At 47.0% G+C, this 20,356-nt stretch overlaps 3 protein-coding genes across 6 annotated transcripts in view; 2 read left to right on the plus strand and 1 right to left on the minus strand.

Moving 5' to 3' along the window:
• Positions 1-571: 571 nt before the first annotated feature.
• LOC148403482 (coiled-coil domain-containing protein 149-like) lies at positions 572-5,705 on the minus strand. Of its 4 annotated transcripts, none has more exons than XM_088391841.1 (14): positions 5,552-5,705; positions 4,579-4,740; positions 4,466-4,504; positions 4,325-4,366; positions 4,128-4,235; positions 3,940-4,056; positions 3,704-3,876; positions 3,562-3,634; positions 3,321-3,405; positions 3,062-3,206; positions 2,907-2,983; positions 2,772-2,804; positions 1,677-1,766; positions 572-1,017 (listed from the first exon to the last, which is right to left on the minus strand). In XM_088391841.1, exons 1-14 carry the CDS (start codon positions 5,597-5,599, stop codon positions 674-676), a joined length of 1,536 nt encoding a protein of 511 aa, XP_088247967.1. In that variant the 5' UTR covers positions 5,600-5,705; the 3' UTR covers positions 572-673. The 4 variants fall into 4 exon arrangements, with proteins under 4 accessions (XP_088247967.1, XP_088247977.1, XP_088247993.1 ...); XM_088391851.1 differs by lacking the exon at positions 5,552-5,705 and adding an exon at positions 5,305-5,446; XM_088391867.1 differs by lacking the exon at positions 4,325-4,366.
• A 422-nt stretch (positions 5,706-6,127) lies between these two features.
• Positions 6,128-17,923, plus strand: adgra3 (adhesion G protein-coupled receptor A3). The gene is made up of 19 exons (XM_088385400.1): positions 6,128-6,926; positions 8,299-8,370; positions 9,807-9,878; positions 11,568-11,639; positions 11,724-11,795; positions 11,872-12,032; positions 13,086-13,299; positions 13,392-13,556; positions 13,698-13,899; positions 13,980-14,129; positions 14,231-14,389; positions 14,478-14,645; positions 14,843-15,053; positions 15,132-15,340; positions 15,484-15,608; positions 15,682-15,805; positions 15,883-16,028; positions 16,104-16,199; positions 16,410-17,923. Exons 1-19 carry the CDS (start codon positions 6,721-6,723, stop codon positions 17,731-17,733), a joined length of 3,948 nt encoding a protein of 1,315 aa, XP_088241526.1. The 5' UTR covers positions 6,128-6,720; the 3' UTR covers positions 17,734-17,923.
• Positions 17,924-18,899: 976 nt separating this feature from the next.
• Positions 18,900-20,356, plus strand: part of kcnip4a (potassium voltage-gated channel interacting protein 4a) — a 32,358-nt gene continuing 30,901 nt past the window's right edge. The window contains exon 1 of the mRNA XM_088360278.1: positions 18,900-19,086. Coding sequence (XP_088216404.1) covers positions 18,909-19,086 — 178 coding nt within the window. The 5' untranslated portion in view covers positions 18,900-18,908. The remainder of the gene's footprint in view (positions 19,087-20,356) is intronic.

Raw genomic sequence — 20,356 nt, forward strand, 5'->3', positions numbered from 1 at the left:
AGTTGAAGGAATGTATGTCACGCAAGCAAACGGCTCCAGGATCTTCTTGGCAAAACACAGTTTTCTACCCAAACAACTTTGCAAATCTCCTCGCTGTCTTGAAGGCGTGCAGAGATTCCTGATGAGGAATCCAAAAGCAAGCTGCTATCGTCTTACATGTTGATTAGTTTGCACTCCATCTGCTTGAGAAAGTTGTGCTCCTCGCTCGGGGAGGAAAGCGGCGTGCCAAATCAGCTGGCTGGTGCCGAGTTCACGCCGCCGCCCGCCGCTCCAATTTATTTAGTGGCGTGGGGATTAAAAATAGCAAGTTGCGCCGAGTAAGCGCTTCATGGTTTTGCGTGGAGAGGCCAGCTGTCACCTGCAGAAAGGCTGAGATTCATATCCGCCGTGTGTTGTCTTGGTGGAAATCATAATTAGCAGTCAACTGGAAGAGTTAACAACAAATCCATGAATCGACAATAAATCCATTATCAAAGATCTTGTTTACCTTCATATTGTGCAAATCCTCTCTCAACAGTCAATATTCTCCGAGTTCCCAATGAAAGCTGTCTGATAATCTGAATCCTACAAGGATATTTGCACACTTTTATTTTGAAAATCACATTGCTCAACATTAATATTCCATTTATGCTCTGCCAAAAGTTTCTCAACCCATCGAAATCTTCGTACGTCTTCACACCAAGCGATGACATATGTCACCGTGCTCAGCGTGACGTCGGACGTCCTCCTGGCGGCGTTCCAGCAAATCGGAGTTGCAGTCATGCGAGGCGTCCAGCGCCACCGCCGCCTCCTCGCCCTCCTCCACCGCCGCCTCGGCGTCTTCCTCTCGGGCTTCTCTCCCCGCCTCCTCCACGGGACTCCGTCCGTCTTCTTCTGTCGGGGTCGCCGAGTCGCCTCCTCTGTCGTCGATCCCGTTCGTCTGCGTTGCCGCCGCCGGCTGTGTCGCGCCATCTGTGCCAAGGTCGCCGGCAGCTGTGTGGCACTCCCACAATGATTCATCGGTGCTGCTGCAGTTACCTTGACAAAGTAACCTGGTTATTGTACAGACTACTTACTTTAAAAAGTACTTTACTGATTACTCCACGTAACTAAGGGCCCGATATCCAATTTATTGCAACTTCACTGAGAAGCAGCGCCACCTATTGGTTCTGACGGGGCCACCATTACCTCCCTAAAGCAAAGTGAATGCTTTTGTTTGATAAAGACAGATGAAGTTATTTCAATTGTGACTGGAGCGCTTCCATAGCAACAGTCTAAATATAGCTGCAGCAACAGTGACAAGGGGGACGTGTGACAGCTACAGCTTAGTTCTGCCTCTTCGCCAAAATGTGGCCGCACTTTGGGGGATTACTGACCCATATTTGTTGACACGCATGAAAAAAAAAGGTTAAAGACTCTCAAAGGCCCCGCAGATGAACGCGGGAGGAGAACGACGTTACTCCGGTCCGGCATCCATATTTATGGGCCCCCTTGCGCACACATTTCACACTTGGTCGTCTTTCAAGAGAAGTTTGTGAATGTCAGCGGGCGAGAATTTGCCTCCCATTTTCCAAATGCCACGGCATTTGGGCAAGTTGCGCCAATGAGGAGGCGAGGCGGCACAGGCGACGTACGCTCGGCCTAATGGCGCTCTTCGTGGCGTCTCGTCCCGCTTTACGCACGATTACTCGTCTTACCTGGGGGCGGATGGCGATGCGGGGACGCCGCCTGCGTCGGATGAAGCCCCGGCGGGAGGTTTTCGTTGGGCGGCGCCTCGTTCCTCGTTCCTGCCAAGACAACGAGTTATTAAGAGGTGAGCGCTGACCTACATTTGAAACATCAATTTGTCTCTTGGAATTGTAACACTAGTTATATATCAGGTCAAAAAAAAACTACCCAACGGAACCAGCAAACTGGCCTTCGATGACATCAGCATTTTCCTGTCCTCTGATTGGTCGGTTAGAAGAAAACTTGCTCGGGCCGAATTTGACAAGCATAACACATCTGGGGCGAACTGCACTCATTAATATATTTGATAATCAGCAATGAAGTTAAATTAGATCATTTCCCGCGGCAAATGGGACGATCTCTCACGACGAGGCGTTCGGGAATCGCCCAGGTGATATTTCATCCTGTGTGTGGGGCTCGCACACATGTGAAAAATCGTTTTTTTAAGATCGGTAAGCATCGCCGTCACGTCCATAAAAGTGTGACTCCGTCAAAAGTGGCCTCGACTTTGCCGTCATCTGTCTTCATTAGTGATGGCTGCGCGCCTCTTGGCCCGACACCATATGCTACTTATGGCGTCACAAACACACACAAACCTGCCAAATGCGCTCATCAACCTTTACGACGAACCATTCAAGTGTGAGGCTCCGCCGCAAAACAACACCCCAAAATGGATGTGCGCAAACGCTTTTGTTTTGGGGTGATGGGGCGCCGAGGGGGATGTCCATCACGCGCTTTTCGCTCAAAACAAATAGTTTGCCTGTTTCATTCCGTCCTGTTTAATACACATCAAGCCCACACCTCTCTTTCGGGCGCCTACAAATCCCCTAATAACGCCACATTCCCCCCTAAATGTGTTTGTAATGTGGGCAATCATTTTCCATAATGGACGCTTGTCAGTTTTATGGCGGAGAATGATGGTCTGGTGACAAGCCGGCAGTTCCCCCTCCCTCTCCCCGTTGCCCTATATATGGCACAACACCGCTCCCTTGTGGGGACACGTAGAACTGCACGGTGAATGGTAGATGGAGTTGACGCCGGGTAAAAAGACAAAGAATACATACTCCCAATTCCCACGGATACGCGGTAGGTCAGGCCTGAGACGCAGCCGCCGCAAAAGGAAACAAAGAGACACCAAAAAAGCGTGAGAGCGAGAGAGAGGAAATTTCTACGCTTATTGATTTTAACTAAAGACCCACCTGGAAGACTCCAAAAGCCAGCAACCTCCAACGTCTTTAACTTCCTTTCCAAGTCGGCAACTCTGTTCCCGAGGATTCTACCACGTGTGGGAAAAAAGCGTTTCTTAAGTTTTCCAGATCCCGAGCTAGTAAACAACAGCCGACTAGTCGCTCACCTGTTGGTGTGCCGTTGGTGCTGGATGACGAGATTCTTCTCGTGGACGGTCTCCAGCAGGGCCGTGGCCAGGGACTTGAGCTCGCAAATGGATTGAGGAGTGGCCGGGAGGCTGCAGCCGTGCTCCTCTAGAAGCATCTCCTCCACTGTAGAAGAAGCAAGGAATGTCACTTTTATGTCATGCGTCATAAAGTAGGAAGGAAAGATTAGATTTGCACCCAAAGCACACAAAAAATTTGGTGCCGTTAGTTTTTGGTTACCTTGTTCGGCGGAGAGGACGCCAGTGATTGGACTGTTGTGTGACTTCACGTAACCGCTGGAGTTTCTCCTCCTCGCCAGCGCGGCCTGCAAAGATTGCAGTAGAGCTGCCAAAATTAATCGATTAATCGACAACTGATCGATTAGAATCATTTCGAGCCCGTTTAACTTCAAATTGTCCAAATCCTCTGATTTCAGCCTTTCAACAATACAAATTTGATCTCATTTCTATCAAGCTCTTACCTTGTACTTCATGATGTTGGATTTGAGCAGGGTCACCTCCTCTTGCAGTTGTTTGAAGCGCTCGTGCAAATACCTGCCAGGCAGATGGTGCCTTCAAAAGCTCCCCCCAAAAAAAAAAAAACTATGAGTGTGTATGCGTTACCGGTTTTCCATGCAGAGCGCGTCCACGTCAAGGATGCGCGAGTCCCGGTTGCCCATCACGTGGTTGAGCTCCACGTTGAGTCGCTCGGCCTTGTCGCGGTACACGACGCGCTCCGCCTTCACGTCTTGGAGCTCGTCCGACAACGCCTTCGCATTAAGCGCCATCTCTTCCATCTGGCAAACCATAATCTTAACTATAGGGCCATCTCATTGGACACCTCACGGGGCTTTCCCTACCTGATGGCCGGCTCTCTCCAGCCGCCGCACCAGATCTTCACGCTCGTGCGCAGGGAAGTGGCGTGCGCCCACCTCATCGTCCCCCAGCCGCTGTCGCGTGATAGTCATTCGCAGGAGCTGAGCCCGCCGAGAAAGACGACATTGACAGTTTCAGCAACCTCCAGCGGACAAAGCAAGTTTCCACTCACCTTGTTATCCCCTTGAGCCTCCAGTAGCCGCTGAGTCAGCTCCTTAGCCTCCTCGGTGAGCTGCTTCACGCGTTCCTTGGACTCTCGCAGCAATTGGGCGAGGTTCACCTACAGGAAGAAACAGGGCAGGGAACTCTGGTGATTGCCAAGGGTACCAAAATGAAAAACATGGCTGACTTGGTCATTGAACTTCTTACACCAACTCTCCAAGTAGTAGCATTGTCACACACTAACATGAACTTCTCACCCAGGGCATGCAAAAAAAAAAAGAAGAAGATGAAAGGAAAAATGTGATTGGTAGAAACTTCCATGACAACATCATCACACAAAAGACTTACCTGATTGCGTTTCTCTGGTGCTAAAGACGGGTCTCTTTCCTAAACCGTGAATAAATGTCAGCGTTGAAAACATAAAAACCTGCTGACACACAAAAACACACGCATAGACTCACAATGAGCTCCTTGTACTTGTTCTTGAGACCTTGGTGGCGCTCTCGAAGCTGGTTGGCCATCAGCTTGTACTGGTCTCGCTCCTGCTGACACGTATCCAGCTCCTTGGACAGAATGAGCAGGGCCTCTTTTTTGCTCTCGAGCTTGCGCTTGCAAACCAGGAACTAGAGCAAGCAAACACACACACACACACACACACACACAGACACACACATGTATCTTTACCAGTGCTGAGAAAGATCCATGTGCAAATACAGTAACGCCTCGTTTATCGCGGATAATTGGTTCCAAAAACCAGTGAAATCAGTGAAATCCGCGAAGTACGGTCACCAACAAAAAGTACTGGGCAGGCTAGCGAGTTAGCGGAAAGATGCTAATTCGCGATCGTGCTAACACAAGAAAACGGACTTCTAAAGAAATGTAAACAAACATTTGGAGCAACACAACATTGTCCTAAAGGTTAGACACACGTTTCCTCAATTTAGAAGTTCTTTTTTGACTTTTAGATGTTTTTTTTTAATTTTGAAAAAAAAATCCGCGATGTAATGAAGCCGCGATAAACGAAACGCGAAGTAGCGAGGGATCACTGTACTTTGTCACTGTGCTAAGTAGGTTTTTGATTTTTCGGAGGAGTTTTTACAATTCATGGCTACTTTTCCGACGTCGGATTCTTACGTATAAATTTACTGCTGACATTTGATCAGGTGACAAATGTCAACAATAGTTACCTGGACAGGAGGTAGAAAGGCAAACATTGTAAGTTAGGGGTGCAAATGAATTAAAGGGCCCTCAACCCGACTCGCCACATATAATCTACTTTGGCTCAGTTGTTCGATCGTGGACCAGAACCACATTTTTTTGTATTAGGTGTGCAAAAAGTTGAGCATCACTCCCACCTGCTGGCTCCATATGCTAAGGGGGAGATTCGCTAACAAAAGGGATGCCCGTGTGTACATTCGTGAACGGCGCACTCACCTCGCTCACCAGGCCTTGCCAGTCATTTTCGCTTCGAGAAGACTGCATTTTTCTTCCGAATGTCTTCAAGAGAACGTCTAAATGGTGAAGGACTTGACACGACTCTCCTTCTGTTTACCGGCTACGTCACACAAACCAGCCCCCGCGTGGTCAAGTAGGAGTTTGTAAGAAGGATAACCATATCCTGTTAATCTTCCAAATTTAAATTGCTTTTCTAGTTCTTATTTTTCACTAATTCAATCTTAATGACTTGAAAATGTCTGTTAGATTTATGTATTGGATTATTTTTTATGTTATGCCTTTACATAAGGCCTACTTTTATTTTAAACAAAAGATAGGAACGTTTAGCTGTAGGCGGAAGTGGATACGACTGTAAATTACAAATTGCTTTACTTCCGGGTTTGGTATAAGTTAAAACGAATTTAAATAAACGATATTGAATGAGTCATGTATATTATTATTTTTTATTTGTGGTGTATGACATTAATTATTAAATAAAATCATCTTTAACAAATAGAATATTATTTGAGTTGAAAAAGCACTTCCGTCAAATGTCTTATTTTGAAATACGGACGAGGAAGCTGTTAGCCAACTCGGCTCCGAGCGGGCAACAGCGAAGACTTCTCAATGAACAAGAACTCGCCTGGAATTCTTTACTACGGGCGAAGGGAACTAAAGAGAAGCTACAGTACATGAGGAGCTTCCCCTCCTAAATAGGTTCCCCTTGCTTTCGACGTTTTGAGCTGTCGTAACTTTTGCTCTCGGCGCTCGTGTTTTTCTGGCCGATTTCCCGTTGGGGGAAAAAAAGGGAGAAAGGGGACTTCTGTTGGCTCGGATTTGGGTCCGACCACTACCCGAGACCTTTTTTTTTTGTGTGTGGATAATTTGGGGATGACCGCAGCCGCCTTCGGTGAAAAAGGAAACTCTCACGCGATTGGCACCAAACGCAACGCTATTTGGAAAGACGATTTGAAATGAAGGAACAAACAAAGAACCCTTCCGTTGTATTGAAGGCAAAGAAGAATTGGACGATGGGACAGTACGACAACCAAAGAAGCTATAAGCTAAAGTAATATGTCTGTGCTTAATGTAAACAGAAAAGCAACTTTTGCCGGATTCATGAGATTTATCAATTTTCACTGCGGTTACTTTACGGTCCCGTGGGAAAAATGAGCGCTCATTGGCTCAAGTTTGTGACTTTGCTGCTCTGCATCGGCCGCGTTGTGTCGGCGGCAGACGCGTCCGGTTGTAAATACGACGAGCACTCGAAAAGCACCGGGAAGAGCCTTGGGTCCGACAGGAAAGTGGTCTGCAGCAACATGGAGCTCCGTCAAATGCTGCCGCCCGACTCCTTCCCAAATCGGACTGTCACACTGTGAGTATAAGCGATGGGCGTTTTTGTTTACGACGCCACTTGAACGCACCACGTCCTTTTACGAAGTCTCAACAGGTCCATGACAGACTGTGCACTTGAATAACTAAATAATCAAGCTATTCATGACTTTATTGACATAAATAAGTCGGCTCACATCACTAACACAATTGTTGCTTTAGCTTTCCCATGCAAACGCATTCAATCTTTTTGTGCACTTGTGGAAATTCCACAGTGCAGCTGTGCTTTTTTTTCCTGTCTGTGCTTTTGTGGTGGTGTTGAGTGATTGCAGCAACATGAGAACACCCGGAGCAGGGAAAGGAAATAATAGACGCCGGGGCCTAGAAATGTAAAAAGGGGAGGATTTGCTGCTACCCCAGAAGTAAATTGTTGTCCCAGTGTGTGGATTTGTTGAAAGGATTGTTGTTGACAAAAGGCTGGGATGGGTTCTTTTATTTCATGACGTGACGAGTCTGGATGGACAGGTAATAGCTGGGATTACCTCCCTGTGGTCTTTCTTGGATTTCAGGTCATGATCTTATGACATTGAGGTCATACCACTGTCACAAATGTCCTCGTTGATGGGTAGGTTGGATGATGATCAGCTGACAGCTTGATGCCGCCTGGACAAAAGACAATTAAATGGCATTTGGCTTACTCCCGCTGAGGAATCTTCCCATGTGGATAATTTTTGAAAAATGGCTCCTGTTTTTCCCCCTTTACCATTTTTATTCCGATGATGTCACTCTTGTCATGTTTTGGTCATCTCAGTCGTTGAATGGGCAAAGCAGAAGTGGTTGTGTCAAGGTCTGACTTTGACTTTGAGGCCTGTCTAACAAGTATTTTAAATTCAAGCAATGCTTGGGGCCTTTCCAAAGATATCTCAGAAGCCAGTATCAGATCTTGCTGATCTTAACCCATGTAGTTCGCCTCGGATAGGAGATCTCCGCTGTTGCAGTCGTGAGGCAGGATGTGGGAATCAGTTCGACTCCCCCTTGCAGTTTGTTCCTGGCTTGAGCTCAAGCTGGACTTATCTATGCGTCAAGATAAGGGAGAAGGCCCTCTCCTGGTAACTCCAGACTCTTTCTTGTGGAGCCCTCCCAGGCAGATATCCAGAGAGAGGCTGCAAGGGAGCAGACGCCCTGAGGGCAGAGGATGTTGAGTAGCATTGATCTCCGGCCAAATTCCCGTCAGATTGTCGTCAGAATTACAAAATCAAAAAGAAAAACTTTTGGGAGGGATTGACTGGCGTTTGTTGGAACGTATTAATAGCTTTTCCATTCATTTCAATGGAAAAAGATAACTTGATTTGTGAATTTTTAGCTTGAGCATTAACTTTCTTTGTATTAATGTGCTTTTTTTTCCCCCTTCACAGAATTCTTAACAACAACAAAATTCAAGAATTGAAGAATGGCTCATTTCTCGGCTTGTCAACGTTGGAAAAATTGTAAGTAGCCTTTCCCGTGCGCTGCAAATGATGTCAAAGATCCAAAGGAAGTACTTTTCTTGGCGCACCGGTTCTCTCCTGGTTTGAAAATGTCATCGCCCGTGTTTCCGAGCGACGGATTCTTTTGAGAAACAAGACACCGACCGGGCCACGCATGATTTATCACTCGGGAATGGCTTCCTCGCAGATTGAATAACCAGGCCGCTAATGGTCGTGCTTTTACCCGAGGCAACCATAACACATGACTGCATCAGAAGGGAATTAGAGGTATGTTTCTGAGCCACTTTGAGAAACTCGTGTAGCCACCCTTAATCCTATCCGGTCTTTGAAAACTGAACCTTTGAGAGGCCATGTTGTGTGATACTAACTTTTTAATTGCCCTTATATTAATAGCCCCCCCATGTCAATCTTCCGTGAGCTGTTCTGATCCTCGGGGCAATTTCAAGCATGTTATTAAGACACCTAAGTTGTGGGAGGAAAAAAAAAAAAAAAAGCACTGATTTAAGAGTTTCCTCCAAAATGTGGTGTTGTTGATGGGCTGGCGTGTTTTTTACTGCCCGGGGACAATTTGCTTAATTTGTGTCCCTCAAAACTTTGATCTTCACCCTGAAAAAAAAACAAAAGCCCCTGGAAGGCTTTTATGTGCTTTTTGTCTGCCGGCGGCTAGACGATTGGGTCGTAAAAGCGCGCTCGGACCGTCGTCATTCGAATCCGCGGGGCAAGTTTAGCTCCAAAAGTAGCTCTCCTTTGTGCCCCCGGAAGGCTTGCCTGCTTTGTCATTGTAATGAAGCCAAGCAAAGGTCGGAGGTGTCGCTGTCTACGATTCCCGACGACTCCCTTCCAAATGTTCATCTTTGGTGGAAATAAAATAAAGACTCCCATCCCTCCAGCCCCCACATTTTTTTCCTAGAAGCCTCCAGTGGCTTTCTATTTTCTTTGTCCGCCAAGAAACTCTCCTTTCAGCCAGTCAAGAACATAAAGACGGCAAGTTAGAGAATCAATTTGAGTGAATTTCTGTGGAGACGTTTTGGGCAACACACAATTCCCATTATTACGTCACCCATAAGAAGCTGAGCTAGCCCAGCGTCACATGCTAATTCCTGAGTCAATTTGCCGCTTTGGAGGAATGCTTATTGTGGGACACGGCTCAAAATCATCCGGGTCATTTGCTCAGCTTGGCAACCATATTTATTGTTGAGGTTTCGTCTTTAATTCAAAGAGTTCACGTTTTTTTTTTTTTTTTGGTCCTATGTCTCGCATGGAAACTCATTTCCAAAGAGTCTGACCAAAACCAGGTCATGCAAAAACTGAAGAAATGTTTCCAAAAGGAAAATCTTACACCAAATAATATTGATAAAAATAAATGTTATCGGGAATAGTTTTACATCTAGACAAAAATGTGTAGTTGATATAATACGGACGTTTTTGTTTGGCAGAGACCTGCGGAATAACCTGATCAGCCGAATCGAACCGGGTACCTTCCTTGGATTGCCAGCTCTCAAAAGACTGTGAGTAATCACCTTTCCTGTACATTTTTTTTTTTTTTTCCTTTCCACTATGGCCGCCTTTGCAGACTTTGGACCGCGCTGAGAGCAGCTGCCACACATATCTATGTTTGCAGTGCGCTGCCTGTTTGCATTCAGCAGCTCTGCTATGCGTCCAAAAGGGAGGACAGGACGCTCGCTCAAGTGCTATTTTATTTCCATTGCCGTGTTTAGTCTGGCGGCTTGCCAGATACAGCTTGGGCCCTTGGATGCTTTCACACGCTCCCACCAGTGTCAGGGATGGGCGTAGAGCGCTTGGAAATGAGGGGGGGGGCGTTTTTGTTATCTGTGCATTTAGGAGACCGGGAATCCGGCATGTTCCCGAAATGCGGCGTGATTTGGAATCAAGAGCGTTGGGATGCTGCCAAGCCAAAGTTGAGTTTGGCTGGGCCTGCAGAGCAATAAGAGGCAGACAGGAAGGCCGTTCAGCCTGTGCGTGCTGTGCTGCTCTATATACGTGGCTCGGTGCTGCCCCCTAGGAAAGAGAGGGGGGGGAAATGAGTCTCTGATACCGGTTTGACACCAGATTGGGTGGACACGTAAATCCGAGGAATTCACTTTCCATTACGATTGCAAGATTGGTATATTTGTAGTAAAAAAAAAAAAAGAAAGATTATTAACTTGCATATTTATATCCACTGCACCATGTTTTATATTTAAATTCATTAAATACAAGAGTAACATTTTTTTTTTAAGAATAACACATTTTGTCAAATTTGCTTGGTCTAAAAAAAATCTAAATAACCATTTTTACATCTTGTGTTGTACTCCACCTCCCAAAAAAAAAAATAGCCAAAGGGTCCCAGCTCAGGCCTCTTCACAACAGACTATTTTTGCCTCTCCTTCCGGCCCCCTCTGTGCTATTCATCACACCCGCGGGGTCTTGCGAGGACCCCCAAACCCGCGCCGAGCCGTTTCAGAAGGAATGAAAAGCAAAATGATCTTCATTGCTCACAATTCCGCCACTTTTTTAACTTTAAAATGGGCTGATTTGAACCGCAAAATAGAAGGAGGGTTCATTTCATGCGTAATTCTTCCAGGCTGGAGCGCTTACATGGCACCGGCAGCTCCTGACACTCGATAATCACGTGTGATGAATCACCTCAGTCTGCCTTTTTGAAGTGCAGACACCCACATGCAGGCACACAAACATGTTTGGGAAAAGAAGGAGAAAAAAAAAATCACTTTGAACTTCAAGTAGTTCTGTCTCAACACGCCTCTTTTACGCTGATTTTTATTTGAGGAAATGTATAACTGTAGGGGTCAAAATAACAAAAAATCCCTTCAAAAGCTTTTTAAAAATCCTTGTACATTAACAATTACAATCTATAATTTTAGAGTTCAATTTAAGCCACAGTATAACAAGAAGGAGAAAAAGGTAAAAAAAATAAAAGATCTAATGAAAAATTATAAATAATAAATACAGAAATAAATAGATGAATAGATAAATAAATAAATAAAAGTTTTAAAATGCTTCAAAATAAATTACAACACTATATTTACTTTTAATTTTTTTACAGGTCCAGTATAAAAAAATAAAACCAACAGAAGAAGTTTCATTCTCATTGTTATACATTTAAAACATACCACAGTATAACAGGGAAGGATAAAAGAACACAAAAATTAATAAAATTGTTTTTTTGGGGGGGGCAGGGATTTGTCCAACAACAGCATCGGCTGCCTCAACGTGGACATCTTCAGCGGCCTCACGAGTCTCATCCGCCTGTAAGTCTTTTCATGAGTTGAGTGATGAAATTGAAATTGAACGACGCCCCCATGACCGAGTCACATGCTCAATCATATTTACAGGAATCTTTCTGGGAATCTCTTCTCTTCGTTGGCGCAGGGGACCTTTGACAGCCTCGTGTCCTTGAAGTCGCTGTGAGTACGAAGCCAAAACGGGGACGATCCATCGGCGCACCATCGTCACCTGGCCGATTTGTTTACAACCCCGCAGGGATTTCCAGACGCCGTACCTGCTGTGCGACTGCAACCTGCTGTGGCTGCTGCGCTGGCTCCGCGACAGGAACGTAGCCGCCAAGAGCACCAAGTGCTCGTACCCGCAGTCGCTGCAGGGCCAGCTCGTCTCAGCCGTCAAGCCGGAGCGCCTCACGTGCGGTAGGTCGACGCCGGTCCAGCCGGGTATTTAATTAAACTTCCCTTGTTTCGCTTTCAGCAGGCGAGGTTGAAATGTGACCATCACCGCCTGTGTCTGTTAATATTTATCAGTTTGGCGGCCATCACAACCTTGGAGGTTATAAATGGACTAAAAGAAAGCTTGCAGCGATACATGTCGGTTCGCTATTTTCGCAAGAGAAGTGACATGAATTAGCAGTACCGCTTTCTTTTTGGTAGGTGACTAGACACTATAATTAAGGGTCTACCCGTCCCTGGCGGACTTCAAGCACACTGAGTGGCCCCTTAATTAATCCCCCCAGGGGAAAAAAATGACAGAAGCTTTATTTTTACATTATAAAAACCCAGAATTCCTTAAAAAAAAAAGAAAAAAATCCCCCAAATAATGGAAAAAAATACGAAATATGAAGAAGCTATGGAAAAAAAATTAATATGAGAACGTGTATGTTGACTGTAGTATTAAGTTGTAATATCGCCAAGCACCACTAGATGGCAGTTATGTCTTAGTTGTGGTTACACTGGATTTCAAAACTGGCCCTATATTACAATAGGAGTAGGCCTGATAATTTTGGGCAAATGATATAAGAAAAATAATAAAATAAATAATATACAAACATTAATTTTAAAATTTTGAGTGAGTTTATTTTTGTGAAAAAAAAATATAGAAAAGGAGTTATTGCACTTGATATTCGTTTCTTTATTGCGCCGTCCTTTTTTTTGTATGCAAACCTTTGCGTTTGCCATGATAGAAAAAAAAAAGTTAGTTTGTCTGCTCCCAACTTTTTCAGGCGCGTGGCTCTTTTATATGTGCATTGAAAAATGTATTATCAAAAAATCTGATTAATTAACAGCATGTACTGTATTTTGTCCATATTTGAATTGGCATTTTGGTGTGGCCCACCAGTAGCAAAGATGGAAAAATTGTGCCTTTAACTTGTTTATTATTTATCCAGTGCCTGTTTGTGACATCTGAAAGTGTTAATATGGGTTACCATGACAACATTGTTTCTCAACTGGGCTCACTTGCTGTCGCAGACGCCCCGCTCGAGCTGCCCTCCTTCCAGCTGACACCATCCCAGCGACAGGTGGTCTTCCAGGGGGACAGCCTGCCTTTCCAGTGCCAAGCGTCCTTCGTGGCCGAGGACATGCAGGTGCTGTGGTACCAGAACGGGCGCATGGTGACGCCTGACGCCGCCCAGGGCATTTACATCGAGAAACACATGGTGCAGAACTGCTCCCTGATTGCCAGGTGATGAGATCATCAAGCATTAAAAAAAAAAAAAAAAAAAAAAAAATGCAACGCCGCCGCAACTCTATAAATTAAAACATGTCTCCTGGTAGCGCGTTGACCATCTCCAACATCCAACCCGGATTTACCGGGAACTGGGAGTGCCGGGTCAGGACGAGCCGAGGGAATACCACCAGGACGGTCCATATTGTTGTACTGGAGAGTTCTGCCAAATACTGTGCCCCTGAACGCATCTCCAACAACAAAGGAGACTTCAGGTTGGTTCAAATCATTTTGTAAGCAGTCGTCAATAAATGTTTCCAACTTTGAAAATCCCCTGACTTTCATAACTGTGGTTGCAAGCGGTGATTATTTGGCAGCAAGGAAATGTAGTAAGAACCGTTCCGACAACATTCCAGGTGGCCGCGCACCTTGGCGGGAATCCGAGCCTTCCTCCCCTGCAACAGATTACAATCGAGCGCAGGAAGCTACTCGGGCGCCTCCGGCGAGGAGCAGCGTGCTTGGCGAGACTGTAATCGCAACGGGCTGTGGGCGGAGGACGACTACTCCCGCTGCCAGTTCCAAAAAGACGTCACACGGTTCCTCTATGTCATCAACCAGGCGAGACTTCCTCTTCCCTACATTGGATTCTTCCTCATGTCGTACCCCGTCATGACGTTCCCCTTTGTCCCGCTCGTCAGATGCCGCTAAACGAAAGCAACGTCGTGCCCAGGGCTCGCCGCCTACTGGTCTACACCATCGACGCCGCCAACTTCTCGGACAAGATGGACATTATCTTCGTAGCGGAGATGATCGAGAAGTTCACCAAGTTTGTGGATAAGTTTAAAGATGTGAGTGGCGAGCTCGAATGTTTGTCGAATACAGTCTATTAAAAAAAAAAATACACAACTCAGTTTGAGTCACGACATAACAAGCCTGTTTTGTGTTCCAGCTCGGTGAGGTGATGGTGAGCATGGCCAGCAATCTGATGCTGGCCGACGAGCGGGTGCTGTGGATGGCGCAGCGCGAGGCCACGGCGTGCTCCCGCATCATCGCCTGCCTCCAGAAGATCGCCACCCACCGCTTGGCCTCAGCGCAAGCCTTCTCTTTGGTCAGTATCTTGGCCTTGTTTGTTTCATCTTTTTATTGAATATGGAACGGTGTCATATCAAATCATGTTGCAACGATGTTGTCGGCAGACATCCCCCAATATCGCGCTGGAGGCCCACTCGGTCAAGGCTAACGAGTGGAACGGAATGACCTGCATGTTGTTCCAGAGGCCCAGTCCGGAACGGACTGCCGGGCAGGACCGCCAGCTCACCTTTAAATGCAACACCACTGGTTCCTTTTCCAGCGTTCTACTGAAGGTCAGTCAGGAATACTGCCACCTAGTGGTAGTCACCACACACAACACTTATTTTACTTTTTTTTTTTTTTTTGTAATGGGTTTTACAACGTGCATGGCATGAGAAGATATTCATTGTTCTGGAACGTATCCATTTCAATAAGCGGGCGTTCACCGGGTTAATAATATTTTTGGTTCTACTTTCTCATGCTCCTTTAGAGCACCACGGTGGAGGCGTCCCTGCAGCTTCCTCAGTCGCTCTTTACCCAGGCAGCACTACTGCCCGGCCAGGCGGAGGATACGGTTTACAAGCTCCACCTCCTGGGCTTCCGCAATGGCAAGTTCTTCCCGTCTACCGGCAACTCCTCCCAGCTGGCTGATAGCGGGAAGAGGAGGAACGTGGCCACGCCGGTTATCATGGCAAAGATAGGCAAGTGGGATTTGATTTGCGTTGGTCTTACATTTATAGCTTTCCGATTAGTTGACTTGTCTCCTCTCTTGGTGGTAGACGGCATTTCCGCGCGTATGCTGCGGACGCCCGTCAACATCACCCTGCGGCGCTTCGCCCGCGGCTCCGACGCCGTGTCCGCCTGCTGGAATTTCAGCCTAGCGGGCGGTCAGGGCGGCTGGCAGAGCGACGGCTGCCGCATTTTGGGCCATCACGACAACTTCACCACCATTTCCTGCAACTCGCTCGGCAACTACGGGTTGCTCATGGTAAGCGGCCCGCTTTGACTCCTCTTTGACCTTTTCCAAAACGTATTCATGGAGAACTCTCAAACTGCACACACGAGATTGTCACGATGCTGGCTGGTCCAAATTTGGCACGCGATCCAAAGCTGCTGTCTTTTCCGCTACAGGACCTCAGCACCGTGGACTATTTCACTCCCAGCATCGAGCCGCTGCATCCCGTCATCTACGCCACCAGCATCGTGCTCCTCTTCTGCCTGCTGAGCATCATGGCCAGTTACATCTACCACCACAAGTAAGCGCTTCGCCTTCCGACCTTCCCCACTTGCCCATTCCGCTAACTCCCCGGTGTCGCCGCCCGCTTCCAGGTCGGTGCGCGTCAGCCGCAAGTCTTGGCACATGCTGGTCAACCTTTGCTTCCACATCTCGCTCACGTGCGCCGTGTTTGTCGGCGGCATCAATCAGACGCGCTACGCCAGCGTCTGCCAAGCGGTAAGACCCCACTTTGCATTTTCAAAACGTTCTTGGTCACCTTGCTGACGGCCAGGCCCCCCACCCCTCCCCCCCAGGTGGGAATTTTACTTCACTACTCCACGTTGGCGACCGCCCTCTGGGTCGGCGTGACAGCACGAAATATTTACAAGCAAGTGACGCGCAAAGCCAAGCGCTGCGAGGAGCCGGACGAGCCGCCCCCGCCGCCTCGCCCCATGCTGAGGTACGTGCGTGCAACAAAACGCGTCTTTATGATTTCTGTGTGGAGCGCTAAGCTTTCTGTTTCTGCTTCCCAAAGGTTCTACTTAATTGGCGGAGGAATACCCACTATTGTTTGTGGCATCACGGCGGCGGCTAACATCAAGAATTACGGCAGCCAAATCAATGCGCCATAGTAAGTGTCAGACATCATGTAATATTTATTTTATTTTATTAACGTTGAAGGTAAATTTGGAAATGAATTGAGATGAGACCATCATTATTTCAGCATATGCAAAAAAAGTCAAGATCAAACCCCAACGTGAAAGCAGAATGAAAAAAAATAACATGATTGAAGTCTGCTGCAGGCCAATGAGATGACTTTTTAAACTTTTTGTTTTTCCAGCTGCTGGATGGCGTGGGAGCCGAGCATCGGCGCTTTTTACGGCCCGACGGGTTTCATCGTCTTCGTGGACTGCATGTACTTCCTCAGCATCCTGCTTCAGCTGCGGCGCCACCCCGAGCGGCGCTACGAGTTCAAGGAGCTGGCCGACGAGCGGCAGCACCTGGCCGGCGAGGCCGCAACAGACAGCCCGCGCCGGCCTTTCGCGCCCGGCGCCCTTCCGCGAGCCGCCTCCCCGGGGGCGCTGGAGAACGAGCACACCTTCGGCGCTCAACTCACGGGGGCGGCGGTGGCGTTGGGCTTGTACGCCAGCCTGTGGGTATTTGGCGCCACGGCCGTGTCGCAGGACCACCCTTTTGATTTGGCCTTCACGTGCCTGTTTGGTGTGGCGGCGCTGGCCCTCGCCGCGTTCATGGTGGCGCACCACTGCGTCAACAGGCAGGACATGCGGCGCTTTTGGTCGCAAGCCTGCTGCTCTGCCGGACGTGACTATTCCGCACAGGAGGACGCTCTTCTGCCGCAACCCGGCGTCGCCGCGGCGTCCGCGGCCGGCTCGGCCAAGACGGACGCAGATTCCAACAAGGGCGCCCGCAGCAGCAGCGCCGACTCCTCCTACACCAATAAGAGCGCACCTAGCGTGCGCAACTCTGCCCACGGCAGCAAGCTGACCAATCTGCACGCAGAGGCTGCCCAGTGCAAGCCCCCCGTCGTCACCCCCGTCGCCGCCCCCGCCGCCCTGACGATGACCATTTTGGACAACAGCCTGACGGAGCATTCGGTGGACAATGAAATCAAAATGCACGTGGCGCCGGTGGACGTGCAGTTCCGCCCCGTGGAAAACAATCCGGCCTCCAACAGGCCCCACAAGAACCGATCGCGCGCTCACCGGGCCAGCCGCCTGACTGTGTTGCGGGAGTACGCCTATGACGTTCCCACCAGCGTGGACGGCAGCGTCCAAAGCGCCTCCAGCCGGCGGCACCACTATTACGACATGGCGGCCCGCAACAGCCGGCGTGCCGCCTACATGGCTTACAGAGAACGCCACCGGAGCCAGCTGCAGAACGACAGCAGCGACAGCGCCAGCCTGCCGCGACGCTCTCGCAAGGCCGGCGCGGTGTCCGAGGCGGGGGCGGCCCTCACCGGGTCCAAAGACTCCGTCGAGCCGTTCGGGAGCGGCGAACTGGAAACCAAATCGTACGGACTCAACCTCATCACACAAAATGGAAGTGCGCTCAAAGAAAATGACCAAGTGGTTCCACTAATAAGCACGGGCGAAAGCGCCCCCTCTATCAAAACTGGCTTGTGGAAGCATGAAACTACCGTGTAGCGACACGTGCCATCCTGAAGACACTGTGAAAGGCCATTTTTTAATTTTTTTTCCCATCTGTTTTGTATTTTTTCACAATTCATCCACAAGCTCATCTGCTTTCTCGAAATGCTCTATTTTTATAAGACGTGACTTTGCCACTGTGTTCATAACAACAACATCAGCTGTAATAAAAAGCTACAAAACCATGCACCTGCACTTTATTTGTGTTCAATGTTTTTTTTTTTTTTTTTTTAAATGAGAGATACGTATAATGTTTGTATGTTCATAACAACAGCAGCAGCAATAAGAAGTAATTGGAAGTTTGTGATTCAGGCAAAGCCGTCTCTGCTCTGGGGCTCCCAAGCCGGTTCAAAGGTGAGCATGAAACAAGAATTTCTCTTGCTGACACGATGTGAGAAGCTGTTAATTGGGTTTTCGGGCTGACCTTCAGAGCTCCTTCCCCTTCGCCAGGTGAGCTGAGATTTTTTATATAATTGCATTCCTGAGGGGCTCCCTGTCAGAGAGGCTTTTTGGTGGCACGCGTGCACAAATGGACCCCGCCTCGGTTGTGGTTGACAGCTGACTTGACAAGTTGGGACACACTCAGCACATGTCCTTGACTGCCATCATCCAAAACCTCTTTTCAAGTTTGTCATCATCAGTAGCCTCACGTTGTAATCCATGTGAACAAAAACAAAAAATCTTTTAGTTCCATAGTGAGTAGAATCAAACTTGAAACTGGAATGATGCTCAAAGTACAAACTGTGATTTTCTTCTATATCCAAAAGTTCAAACTGCTTAATATCAGTGTCATCCCATAAATTTGCAGTTTGAAAATGTCCTTTTAATGAAGCTCATATATCACTGAGATTCATTGCCTTGCCAGTTTAGCTTTGACACACTCTAATAAGAGCTTTAAATTATGCAAGTGGTATTAAATTTATAGCTTGAAATCCAGAGGGACGTTGGGCACGAACTTGGTGGGACAGAAAAAGCAACCATTGGAGGTATTTTTAGGAACAAGTGAGCTTTGTAGTTAAAAATATTCTCTCTTCAAAATAGCACACTTTTTTTGGTGCTCTAAATGTGGACTCAACGAGTAATAATATGCAGGAATGAGTCGTTCGACTTCAAAAAATTCCATGTCAGCTACTTAATGGTCCTAATTGATGTCGTGCGCATGCGCTGTTGTTATGCTCGCCCCCGCCAAGGTGTGCGCGCCGTCAAACGACTCAGCAGCAGCAAGTGGTTGGCAGTCTGGCTCCACGTTTACGTTTGTGCCGAGTTTTTGTTATTTTCAGCCCAAAATGGACACAAGAGAAAGAGTGATGACCATTTCTGGCCGCGTGGATGCTGCCGTCTCGTCTGCTGGTAGGACGGTCTTGTCTTGTCCTATCCTGCGTGTGCGTGCATGAGAGTTGCATGGTGTCGTCGAGTTCTTCGTTCTCTCCTTGTCATTATTTCTTGCCAAACAAATGTAAATACTGTTTAAGTAAAAAAAAAAAAAAAAAAAAAAGACTTATTTTAAATTGCTCTTAATTTGTTTTGGGTGTTTCTTTTATGTGCTTTGTCGAGCTGCTGCAACTCTTGCCTTCTTTTCAATTTTGCAACTTTGTCCAGGGCCTCTTTTAGTTGTGCGTGTTTCGCCATTTTAGTATCAAACAAGCAATTTGTGAATCTCAATTACTGGTCAATAGTTTTGTGGCGCGTTAGTGGCTTGCAATGGTTCATTAAGAAAAAAAAATATTCGAAGATTGTTGAATTACTGAAAAAGTTCAGCTTCATGTTCAGCTCATTACAATTTATATTCCGTTTGATTATGATAATGCTGTAATCTTGATAATAAATAACGAGTTAAATCGGAGTAATATTAAATGATCCAAAAAATCTAATAATTATTTTAAATATTCAGTAATAGCCTAGTATATATCTAAGCAATTTGGGGATATTTTATCTCATGTCTGCAGATGGGATGTGAATATTTCATATTACTATTTTTCCGTCAAGTTGTGGGTGAACTGATGGAACTTTTGTTATTGTGTTGTTGTTGAGACTTAAGCTTGCTTGGAATTCGGGCTCAAGCCTGACCAGGCTGACTTGCTGGTGAGCTAAACATCTCTTGGGCAGCTTTTTGTTTGTTTCTTCCCTTTGTTGGGCGTGGCACGGCGGGTTGGCAGCATGGACCATCTGCCGTGGGACTTGGGCCAATAGAATGTGGATGGCCGGTGGGGCGGTCAAGGACCTTGAGGTTGCCGATGCATACAATGAGAGGAAAGATTCCACAAGATGGTGGAAGCTGGCTGTTGCCATGGCAATAGCAGAACTAAATTCATTTTAGAAGAGCAAACATAGTTTCATTTGAACATCTAAGGAACAAAAATAATCTGGTGTATTGATTTTAGTCTTCAAAAACCACAAAGCAGTGCACAAACATGACCTAAAGTGTGGTATGCTAGCACCCTCTAGTGGTAGGCGCTAGAATCACTGCTACAGTTCAGTTGTATTTCTCTTAAGTATCTTTGAGGTGGGACTTGTAAATAAAATGTTTGACAACTACTGTGATTTACTGCAGATGTGACTTACATAATGTACGTAATTATTTTTTATTAATAACCTGAGTGCATGCGCGGCACCCGGCTCA

Source organism: Syngnathus floridae, chromosome 1, assembly GCF_059516105.1.
Source record: "Syngnathus floridae isolate MCC-2025c chromosome 1, RoL_Sflo_1.0, whole genome shotgun sequence".
Taxonomy (NCBI): Eukaryota; Metazoa; Chordata; class Actinopteri; order Syngnathiformes; family Syngnathidae; genus Syngnathus; species Syngnathus floridae.

What these genes read in the sequence shown, in the direction of transcription:
- LOC148403482 (XM_088391841.1), bottom strand. Translation starts at nt 5,599, where the DNA reads ATGCAGTCTTCTCGAAGCGAAAATGACTGGCAAGGCCTGGTGAGCGAG. An exon ending in CACCAGAGAAACGCAATCAG is followed by an intron (nt 4,367 to 4,465) that starts GTAAGTCTTTTG and finishes CTGGGTGAGAAG; the next exon opens with TTCATGTTAGTGTGTGACAA. An exon ending in GCGCTCTGCATGGAAAACCG is followed by an intron (nt 3,635 to 3,703) that starts GTAACGCATACA and finishes TCTGCCTGGCAG; the next exon opens with GTATTTGCACGAGCGCTTCA.
- adgra3 (XM_088385400.1), top strand. Translation starts at nt 6,721, where the DNA reads ATGAGCGCTCATTGGCTCAAGTTTGTGACTTTGCTGCTCTGCATCGGC. An exon ending in GCCGGAGCGCCTCACGTGCG is followed by an intron (nt 12,033 to 13,085) that starts GTAGGTCGACGC and finishes TTGCTGTCGCAG; the next exon opens with ACGCCCCGCTCGAGCTGCCC. An exon ending in TTTCCAGCGTTCTACTGAAG is followed by an intron (nt 14,646 to 14,842) that starts GTCAGTCAGGAA and finishes ATGCTCCTTTAG; the next exon opens with AGCACCACGGTGGAGGCGTC.